At 41.1% G+C, this 11824-nt stretch overlaps 1 protein-coding gene across 5 annotated transcripts in view; it reads right to left on the bottom strand.

The window, feature by feature from the left end:
* tsnare1 (T-SNARE Domain Containing 1) overlaps window positions 1-11824 on the bottom strand; it is a 183013-nt gene that overhangs the window by 140496 nt on the left and 30693 nt on the right. For all 5 annotated transcript variants that reach the window (XM_029451829.1, XM_029451830.1, XM_029451828.1 and 2 more), the window contains exon 2: window positions 8485-8604. In XM_029451829.1, the coding sequence (XP_029307689.1) occupies window positions 8485-8569 (85 nt within the window). In that variant the 5' untranslated portion in view covers window positions 8570-8604. The remainder of the gene's footprint in view (window positions 1-8484; window positions 8605-11824) is intronic.

Here is an 11824-nt window from a genome sequence, read left to right as displayed (position 1 = left end):
AATGTTTAATACATTTTCATAATGTGGGTAAATTATCTGACTTTAAATCCAAACAAATTAAAACTATTTAAATTATTGATCAGAGCATAGCAGTAGAGGAAATCATAGGGGCACAGCAAAATTATCATAAATCCAGAGCGCCTTCGTAGCCAAGTGTTACATGGTTACAGCTAATGCCACATTACTACTGCGATTCCAGCCATGGGACCTTTGTTGCATGACATGATGTCATACCCCTCTCTTTGCCCCCATTTGCAGTCTTGCATATATACACTGTCAAATCTAGTCAAAAGTGCAAAAAAATAAAATCTTTACATTTGTTGGGCCTTTAAGTAGGTGTCAAGGAAGGAATGAATAAGGTTGCCATCTTTAGGCCATACTGTAAGTGTTGCTGGTGTTAGTGTTTGATTGAACATACTGTAGGTCAGGAGTAGTCAACTAAAATTCTAAGAGGTCCAGTTAGAGAAAATTTCCGCAAGCAAAGGTCCAGAACATCATAATGTCTAACTTGTGTTATGAATTAGTGTGATATATATTGAAGTAGCCTAGTAGCTGTATCAATGTCTGCATGTCAACAACTGACTGTCAAATCTAATAAAGAAAGAACAATTCAAAAACATTTAGACAATATTTATTGTCACTTAACATTGAACTATACAGATATGTATATATATATTACTGTAGATATGTATAAAGTTTTTCTCGGGCTGCATTTAAAAATAAAATAGAGAAAATAAATAAAATTGCTTTTTGTGTTGACCCAAAATCCAAGCACCTCTGAGGGAACATTCATGAGCAGGTTGTTGGGCAGTGAATGAGTCAGGATCCTGCTGGATTCATCATATTGGGCTCTGAGATTTTCTGTGACCTCAGTTCAGACTTGAGGGTATGTTTGGTCAAAAAACGTTGTTCACTTTTCTCTTCTTAGAGAGCGCCATGTGTAGTTATTTTTCTCTCCCTGTCTGCGGCTCACTCGTCTCTCCGTCTTCTCTCCCTGTCTGCGGCTCACTCGTCTCTTCTTGTATCGCTAACTCGTCTAATTGCTTTCCGTCTGTCACTCGCCTCTCATCTGTCTGTATTCAGAGTCTCAATGTTTGCCGCCTGGAATGCACAGATTTGATTGGCTGAGTAGCATCATGTGGGATGGCTTAATTCGCATGTAATTGGTCTGAGTTTCCTGAACCGCTAAACCAGTGCCGTAAAAATGAGAAAAACTGCAAAATTGAAAATCCCTTAATTTATTGATTATAAGTCCGGGTCCGGATAGGTCGGTGTCTGGGTCCGGGTCCGGATTCGGACCGCGGCCCGCCTGTTAGCCTCTTACAGGGTGGGAGAATTTATCCGAAAATACCTACAAACGACATACCAAAAGTAAATTGAAAGCTGCTCTTCAACCATATACACCACCTGCATGATTTTGGTCTCATTCAAAAGATAACTCTCTTTTTGGCAAAACATTGAATAATCACTCCAAGTGCTTCTGGCACTGAGTAATAGAGGCCTGAATATACTGAATTTGAAGAAAATACACTCCGCCAGAAGTTTGTTGTTGAAAATGCCTGAAGATGGGTATAGTTGGTAGGTATGGACTGGAAAACACAATAAAAACATAGAACCAAATGTGATGAAGTAAAACTTCCAATTTCAGATAAAAGGGATAAAAACTTAATTTATTAGACATATTTTTCTAAGAGTAACACCAGGCATAAACAAACTGTGCATGTGTACATATTATAATATTAAAATAATAAAATATTATTTTTATTTATAAATAACTATTATATACCCATGTTCCCTGTTAGTAGTAATCACACAGAGGAAGTGAAGTATAAACACATTTTTTTCTAATATTTTTATGTTTTTTTTGTATTTTCTTCTGAACAATAAATAGAATTTTGAAAATACATTTTATTTTGTAAAATCAAACCATGGGAAGTGACGCATGTAACGAACATTTCATTGATCATCAACAGTTCATTGTCTATATGATATGCGCGCCACTGAGAGGCTGAGCTGCTTCTGGCTCAGTCTGTAACAAAAGAAGTGGGTGGGCACTTTCTTATCAAGTTGACACTCATTGGCTCATGAAGGTTGTAAAAAACCCATCAAAGCTCCGATTGGCTCAGATGAAGTGTCAATCTAACGATGAGAGTCCGCGCTAAAACCAGGAAGTGTCTGAACCGTGATGAGCGCACAAGATATTAAGTTATGACTGTGTATGATCACACAATGTAAAAATCGATCAGCTGATTTCACAGATTGCAACAGCTGTTCATGGACTTTTATCAATGTGACGATGTTCATGGTGGATATCTTTTTACCGGAGACGAACATGTGGCCATCTGGCAATGGCTTAGGAGCGTCTTTTTTTAAATATTGCTTAAAAGAGGATATTTATGAGGCTTTATAGGTAAGTGGGCTCGAAGTTATGATTTTGAGTGTGCTTGCTAGTTTGAGGAGCTGATTGTACCTGCTTTTTTTTTTTTCATAATTAAAAAATGTACATGTACATGGCACACCCATTAAGAGGTTTTAATGACCCCCTGCTGTAGGTAGTTTGATAAGTAAACTTTTGGCGGATTGGCTCAATAAATGTGTGTGGTTGATTTTTAATCAAAGAAGAATTTGGTAATTTCTCGATTTGACATGTCTGTTTTTCAGCAGAAACTTAAACCTGACCAAATTATCTTAATGTATCAGTATGAGATTTGATGTAATTCTTTATCAAACATTCCACTGTAATTCCATGAGTGTGGCGTGATTATTCTTGCATAGAGGATTTCAAGATGCAAGCAAAAGAAGTGTGCTTTTGTTGTCTTTATAATCCAATACGCAGATCTACAACGCATCAAGTGTTGTGCTGATAGATACGCGTCCTGCCATTCTGAAGCAGTTACATTTCTAAAAGTCAACCGCTGATCGAAACCGGTCCGTTGATCAGTCTCATATTTCTGCTCATCAAATTAACAAATATGACAGTTTATACGTCGGAACACAGCCACGCACAACATTTACGTCCGTATGGTAGACATACTGTAAAGCTTACAATTTGTAATACCTTCAAGTCCAAAATATGCCACAGAGGAACAACCTTAAAAACATTTGGAAGAATTAACTTAATCGGACACTTATTAATATATTGTAGTTCATTCCCATGAATGCTGCTCAGAGTAATGGCAGTGACGGCTCGTCTGCCGACAGAGAGGAGGCTCTAGCACAGTCCTGCTTAGCTAAATAACAGCTAACATAAACTGAGGTTCCATTCAGTTACATTATGATGCGTTCATACTCTATTAAGTTAGAATGAGTATTGGGCAAATGCGAATTAAAACGTTACCATGATGTGTTCAGATGTTACTTTTTTAAATGTACTTTTTGTCGAAAAACTTGAAGATCTTTAAACCGCAATATAAAATAGAGATGAGAGAGGGAAATATGACCTGCTTAACTTGCTTACACCAGCTCTAAACAACTTATATTGCCTAATTAAAACTGCTAATATTTTTTTTAAATAGCAAAAATTTAAATACTAATACAATTATTTATTTCCTAATCCAGCCTTGGTCATTAACACAGTGTAGTACTGCGAGCACCAAAGCTTGGGACACACATTTGAGACTGGGACCGTCACAAATGTGGGACCCCGTGTCCCAATAAAAACTCACTAATTTGAAAACCTATGAACATCACTGAAAGTGCACTGCCACCTGGTGGTATCAAAAGTTCCCAGAGCTATTCTGAGAGAAGGTGCAGAGGGCACAGTGAAGCCAAAGTCAATAAAAGTGCTCATATAAGGATGCAAGGTCACAAAAGGCCAGACTTGAGATCAATGGTGTCTAAATTGGTCCATTAATCCATGCGTGGCTGTCTCTAACATGGCCCAATTTGGCTGCTTACTGCCCATCAACAGTGCATAGAGCTGCAGGAGCGAGTGCTCATCACAGCCCTGTCACAGCTAGTCCACCATCCGGCTCCCTTCATGCTTAATAAGCAGGGCTATGCCTCGAGAGAGCTCATCACTTGGAACTAACAATGTGGACATATCCATGGGTCAGGTCTAACACCCTGCCGTCTGCTACAGGGATCCAGGTGGGACTCCTTAAACTGGGATGAGAGATGTGGTGGGATGGGATACTGTTGTCAAGCAATGACAATCTTAAATGTGCCTTTTATATACGCATAATATAATTTGAAGAATACTGATGCCATCAAAATCCATTGAATGGTATATAGTACATCTTACCCTTCCATAGACATGTTACATCTTTTCTTCGACTCATTGTCACACTTCTGGCAACTTTATTGTATACCCAAAAGTTAAAAGTTTGAGAAACATACATTCTCACAACTCAGTGTTTTGAAGCTCCACACAGTTCAGAGCTCCAAAAAGCCCTTTGAGGCAAATGTGCGAAATAAATAAAGTTGTCTTGATTCAACAAGCTAAGAGGGAATTATGGATTTGAACAATTGGTTGCCACAAACAAAAATGGAATGAAGTACTTTAAAATATATAATGAAAAAAAAAATATATATATATATAAAAATAATATAATACTATCATTCTATGACAACTGTGGCTGCTGTAAACTGTCAAGCATCAAATGTTTTCTGCACCCTTTCATTTTCAATACAGCATATGGCATATCAATATGGGTTGATATTAAAGCTGTGTTGTCCTGTCATCCTGAATGAGACAGTGCTGGAAATGACACACCACCTCTCAGAGTGGAGGGTGGAGGGTGGAGAGCTTTTGCCGGGAGAGGGAGGAGAGAGATTAGCCTAAAAGACAGCTCTATTAGAGACTTAACCTGGGCTTTGATCATTTCCTGAGCTCCCCTTCAGATCAGCCTGAGCAACAGACGGCAAATCTGACAGGCTCCTGCTCCTTCACCCCCCCCGCCCCCCGCCAACTCCCAACCTTCCCCACCACCACGCATATCCCTCATAATGTACCTAGGCTTCATTGTGATCAAAGTCCCCTTTCTGGTGACTGAAGCTCCCATCTGTCTGTCCACAATAGACACAACTTGGAGAGAGAAGCTGACTGTCACACTGAGTGAAAGGGAGTATTCCATGAAGGGCACACATATGAGTACAGTATGCTGGTGTCCAGAGTCAAAAAGCAAATGTGATGTTTATTTTTCTCCTTCACATCCTCCCTTCCTCATTCACATTCATTGTGCCAGCAACTCCCCTCGAGTGTCAAACGTGATTGGTATGAACATACACTCAGTATACTATGCTATACATGCACAGTACAAAGCAGATAGATAAGGGCCTATTAATTTGGAGCTGACTGGCCAAATAGGGAACATTGAACAGAAGAAAAGCCCAGAGGCCTTATTCATAAAGCTCAACACTAATTGCATGGATTGCATGACATTTTCTTCTCTGTAATTTGAATGAAATGAATTGACTGAGGTTGTGATTGCTGCATACCTTCCCTCAGAAATTAATTCAGTGACAAAAAATATGAATCAATAATGTTAATCATGTTTTACATAGTTAACACTGATTATGTGTGAGTAGCTAGTAAGAGTGAGGGAGGGCAATTGTGCCTTCAAAATAACATGTAAACTTCATTCTAGCTGGAGAAGCAATCATGCTTATACAACAAAAAAACTATGTAACAATGAATCACTGCATTAAACCTGCATTGAGGCAATTATGTGCAGAATTTTGCATTCTTTAATTGTTTCTGATAACAATTATTTTTATTCGTAGAAAAATGTATCAAGATAGTAGTTACCAAAGTCAGACATGTTCAAATACTACACATAAAGAGAAATATACTCTCAATATTTACCAGGGCCCTCCGTTTTAACATATTTAAAAGTTTACAGTTATGCTAGCAGCACTGTGGGGCTTTGATCTGGATATTAACATTAGCACACTATAATGCTCATAATGACAATGCATTAAACATTAAACATTAGAATGTCAAACAATTCTGAAAAGACCAAAGTGACTGATCCTGAGGGGAACATGACTGTCTGACATTCAAAGACAATCCATCCATTAGTTGTTGAAACATTTCACTCAAAACCAAATATGTCAACCTCATGGTGGCGCCTAATTCAGCAGAATGTATCCTCTGGGGAACATGACATTTCATGACAATCCATCCAGTAGATATTTAGATATCTTAGTCTGGACAGAAGTGGCGGGCCGACCATCTCACTGACATTTCCTTGGGTGGGCAAATGTCTCTATGATGTGCGTTTAGCATCTGACAAATAGAGATGTGGAGACCGAGGGCATGACAGTGATAGTTCTGTATGTACCTGTCCCAGTGCAGAGCCATGCTGTAAGAGTAACAAGTTAACATGAGTCAGCCCTGAATGAATCGAGAAGATCAGGTATATCAGTCATAGGTGGAGCTATATGTTATGATCACTGCCACAGAAGAGAAAAACAATCTGTTCATCATGTCTGACAGCATCTCTCCACCGTGAAGGCTCGTCAACGCTACCGACCATGATTAGCTTAGAACCAGTGGTCTTCCCACCAAGAGCTGCAGTTTCACTCAAAAAGAGCTGTAGCTGTAACTCACAGAGCAACTCTCTCTGCACAAAACACTTTTACCCTGACCATATGTTTTGTTTTTATTGTTCGATGACATGATACTTAGTACAGTCAATGCTGTACACAGAGCCATCTCAACATGAGCTCCCCCTACTCAGTTCATTTACAGGTGTGGCATTGAGACAGATTTTGTCAGGGAAACCTCCCTCATTTGGCGTGATACATATACGTTTACAACCTTTTACTACTTTAATGGATTAGAGCGTATGAATAGGGTAATTTTCTTTCTGCACTCATCGTCTCAAAATCACTTCACATCAGTTGAAATATCTATATTATCGTTTTTGTGCCCAAGAGATACGAAGACAGCATAGTGTATATGAAAAGTATGTTATTCCATTATAGGCTTTACTTTCATATCGCATCTTGTATCTGCTATATGCTATTATAAATGTATGTAGGGACAGTAGAGAATGTGGTACCCATTATTTTGCTTTTAAATGATTGGCTCTAAGAGGGACATGTTATACTATATAGACACCCTTTGAATGGATCTGGAATGCATTTGGTGAATTCCTTTATGTATTTTGAGGTGAGGTGGACCGTGTGTGTCATTTCAGTTTTTGAATGCAAGAATACAACAGCATTTCTCAGTTTCTCATTAATGCACATGGATGTTCTTCATTCTTTATCCTGCCCACAACAGGAGACATTAATGTATTGTACTTGCCATCTATTCATCTCAAACTTTATGTGTACAAAACCTCTCCCCATCTGTCAATCTTTCTCTCTCAAGCACACACACACACACACATACATACACACCCCCGTTTGGCTGGGAACAGGTTTTGCCTCAGGGGCTCTGTCTTGCTCCTACCCCATTACTAGGCTAATGAAAGCGGTGAGAGGATCAAATCCAATGAAGCTGCTTTTCACACGGCTTAATCCTTATGAAAACCTGTGACCTCTGCACAAGAGCACACACACACATACTGCAGGTAATTATATACAATGACGAGAAACTAATGTACGTGTAGTGCTGATTGCTTGAATTGTTTCCTTATGAATAATGGTGATGTGTTGTGATGACTGGAACTCTGATTTACTTGCTTATAATTATAAGAAGGTAAGTGGCTGCCTGCTAAAAGTGATGCAAGCGTTCATAAAGCCACAGTGTTGACATGCAACTGATAAAAATAAGACTTGAGCGCTACTGTTCTTCACTCTTAGGACATGTTAATGATATGAAGCATCTGTAAAAGTGCAATACATATTTTTATTCTTCAACTGATTAATTTCTAACATGTCTTTGTACTCTCCCCCTTAGCTTAAATATTGTGGCATGCCACACCGAGAAAATAGATTCTGTGCTCAAACTGTCACTAAGTCTGTGTGGAGAGAAAAAGAGGTGAAACGCTTAATACAGTTTTTTAGCATTTTTTTGTAGTACCTGCATTCATATGAAGATATTTTTTATAGAGATTAGCTGTAAACGTCAACTTCATTTTGATGCATGTAGCCTAAATTGCTTATCGGACTGTAAACAATGGGCAGTGCATGGAAAATTAAGTCTTGGCCCAGATATCTGCTGGCTACATTGGATACATATTTTCAGAACACCAATGAATCAAAGAAACCAAACTGTTTTATGACAAAGAAGGACATGTCCCACTCATTCAATCAAATCACAGAAGAAGAGCAGTTGGAGAAATAATTAAAATCCCCTGCCATGACATAAGTCTCCCTCACATGTGTATGTAAACCTTTGACACCACAACTGAATGCTCTGTAAAGGGTGGTAATGGAAAATCATATTGACAATTATCTTATGGTAATTATGGTCTCCAATTTAAAGAGATAACCTTTTATTGTTGTAAATTGTTAGATGTAGACCCTTTGAAAGAGCAGGATACAATTACATTTTCCTGAAATCATGAAGAATAACATTTTTGTCCTTACCTACTGGCTGGTAGCCCTGCCTTGTAGGACCTCCAAACGGGTTGCGGCTGCCAAAAGAGCCTCCGTCAATGGATCCATATGACATTCTGTCTGATGGTTGGTGGCGTGTCAGCTGCAGGCCTAGGGAAGGAACAATAACAAGAATCCAAAAGAAAAAAAACACAATTTACTTCCACTTTTCACTTCCAGTCTGAAAAATGAATGCACTCACAGCACTGACAGTAAGTGAAGAAAGTAAGTCTGATTTGTATGAAGTATTTTTAGACATAAGCCGTGTACAGATGGCATTCCTAGAGGAGAGTTGGTAATGGAGGTTTTACCAGGGTTCTTACCAAGCAAATAACCTACTTATTACCAATCACAGCATGCAAAACAATTCTTTATGTAAAATCCATAACGCCCACATTTTGAGGATCACATTTTGGTGAAGCTTGAGTTACTGCAGATAGAACATCTTAATTCAAAGGATATTTGTTTAGGTGGTGAAAAAAACGACTTCATGAACCAGGCAAACATGCCCCAAAGTATACTTTTCTTTAAACCTTTGAAAAATTGTCTGTAAAATGACCACCAAGAGACATATCACACAAACTGAACATAGCCAGTAAGATTGAACAATATTTAGTAAATTAATTATCATCTTGTATTTTGAGAGTTCATTTGGCATTTAAATCAGTAGACTTAAATTAAATCCATCTATTGAGTTTAATTCGTTTTCAAAAACGACTTCATGAAAGAAAGGGAAAGGAAAGGAGAGACCCTGCCCGGAGGAAGCCCGGGGCCCCCGTCTGGAGCCAGGCCCAGAGGGAGGGCCCGACAGCGAGCGCCTGGTGGCCGGGTTTGCCACGGAGCCCGGTCGGGAGAGGTGTGGGAGAAGTGGGAGAAGTTCGGAGAAGTTCGGAGAAGCTATGGAGAAGGACTTTCGGTCGGCACCAAGGTGCTTCTGGAAAACCATCCGGCATCTCAGGAGGGGGAAGCGAGGAACCATCCAAGCTGTGTACAGCAAGGGTGGGACACTGCTGACTTCAACTGAGAAGGTTATCGGCCGCTGGAAGGAGCACTTTGAGGAACTCCTGAATCCGACTAACACGCCCTCTATGGTTGAGGCAGAGCTGGAAGCTGATGGGGGATCATCGTCAATTTCCCTGATGGAAGTCACTGAGGTAGTCAAACAACTCCACAGTGGCAAAGCCGCAGGGGTTGATGAGATCCGTCCAGAAATGCTGAAGGCTTTGGGTGTTGAGGGGCTGTCTTGGTTGACACGCCTCGTCAACATTGCGTGGAAGTCTGGGACAGTGCCTAGGGGTTGGCAGACCGGGGTGGTGGTTCCCCTATTTAAAAAGGGGGACCAGAGAGTGTGTGCCAACTACAGGGGTATCACACTTCTCAGCCTCCCTGGTAAAGTCTACTCCAAAGTACTGGAAAGGAGGGTTCGGCCGGTAGTCGAACCTCTGATTGAAGAGGAACAATGCGGATTCCGTCCTGGTCGTGGAACAACAGACCAACTCTTTACCCTTGCAAGGATCCTGGAGGGGGCCTGGGAGTACGCCCATCCGGTCTACATGTGTTTTGTGGATCTGGAGAAGGCGTATGACCGGGTCCCCCGGGTGATACTGTGGGAGGTGCCGGTATGGGGTGAGGGGGTCACTTTTGAGGGCCATCCAATCCCTGTACGCCCAAAGCGAGAGTTGTGTCCGGATACTCGGCAGTAAGTCGGACTCGTTTCCTGTGAATGTTGGCCTCCGACAGGGCTGCGCTTTATCACCAATCCTGTTTGTGATTTTCATGGATAGGATATCGAGGCGTAGTCGTGGAGGAGAGGGGTTACAGTTCGGTGACCTGAGGATCTCATCGCTGCTCTTTGCAGATGATGTGGTCCTTATGGCATCATCGGTCTGTGACCTTCAACAGTAACTGGATCGGTTCACAGCCGAGTGTGCAGCGGTTGGGATGAGGATCAGCACCTCCAAATCTGAGGCCATGGCTCAGCAGGAAACCGGTGGATTGCCTACTCCGGGTAGGGAATGAGCCATTACCCCAAGTGAAGGAGTTCAAGTACCTTGGGGTCTTGTTCGCGAGTGAGGGGACAATGGAGCGAGAGATTGGCCGGAGAATCGGAGCAGCGGGGGCGGTATTACAGTCACTTTACCGCACCGTTGTGACGAAAAGAGAGCTGAGCCAGAAGGCAAAGCTCTCAATATACCGGTCGATCTTCGTTCCTACCCTCACCTATGGTCATGACGGCTGGGTCATGACCGAAAGAACGAGATCACGGGTACAAGCGGCCGAAATGGGTTTTCTCAGACGGGTGGCTGGCGACTCCCTTAGAGATAGGGTGAGAAGCTCAGCCATCCGTGAGAGACTCGGAGTAGAGCCGCTGCTCCTTTACGTTGAAAGGAACCAGTTGAGGTGGTTCGGGCATCTAGTAAGGATGCCACCTGGGCGCCTCCCTAGGGAGGTGTTCCAGGCACGTCCAGCTGGGAGGAGACCCCGGGGAAGACCCAGGACTCGGTGGAGAGATTATATCTCCTCACTGGCCTGGGAACGCCTCAGGATCCCCCAGTCGGAGCTGGAGGATGTGGCCCGGAGAAGGGAAGATTGGGGTTCCTTACTGGAGCTCCTGTCCCCGCGACCCGATCCCGGATAAGCGGTAGACGATGGATGGATGGATGGATTGAGTTTTATGTTTATTGCAGCAAAGGTGTATTATGCAATAATTTTGAACCTTATTTATCAATATTTTAGATATAAAAATTAATTCAAATCACAGTAGGAAATAGGAAAGTATTAGTGCCTCATAGTGGCAAAAACATTAACCACCAACTTTACAGAAGTTCTCGCTTTTTAGCCTCTTAACCAGGGGTGTCAAACATGCGGATGACTTTGCAAAGTGTAAAAATGTGTTGTTTTGATCATAAAGTAAAAGCCTTTGTAGATACACTGTAATCAGTAAGTTGTAAGATACGTGTAAATGATAAACTAATACTATTGTTGAAATTGCACCTTTTTTTCTTAAGACATTTCAGAGTGTTCATAATGTTTTGTAAAAAGATTAATTTTGAACATTTTCAGAATGTATTTGTATTTTTTTGCACTAAAATGAAGGGGAACATTTAGAGTTGTTGTTATTTACAGGTTATTATGCTGTGATTTTACTGGTCCGGCCCACTTGAGATCAAATTGTGCTGCATGTGGCCCCTGAACTAAAATGAGTTTCACACCCCTGCTCTTAACTATAATAACTCATTATTTTGCTTTTACAGCACATTCATTTCAGATTCAGGTGCACACATCTGGTTCCGGGAAAAAACTCTAATTAATCCAAGGTACTCTAACTACC

Source organism: Cottoperca gobio, chromosome 16 (genome assembly GCF_900634415.1).
Source record: "Cottoperca gobio chromosome 16, fCotGob3.1, whole genome shotgun sequence".
NCBI classification, from domain to species: domain Eukaryota; kingdom Metazoa; phylum Chordata; class Actinopteri; order Perciformes; family Bovichtidae; genus Cottoperca; species Cottoperca gobio.
Note: the sequence above shows the minus strand (reverse complement) of the source record. Positions and strands in the feature narration are given on the sequence as shown.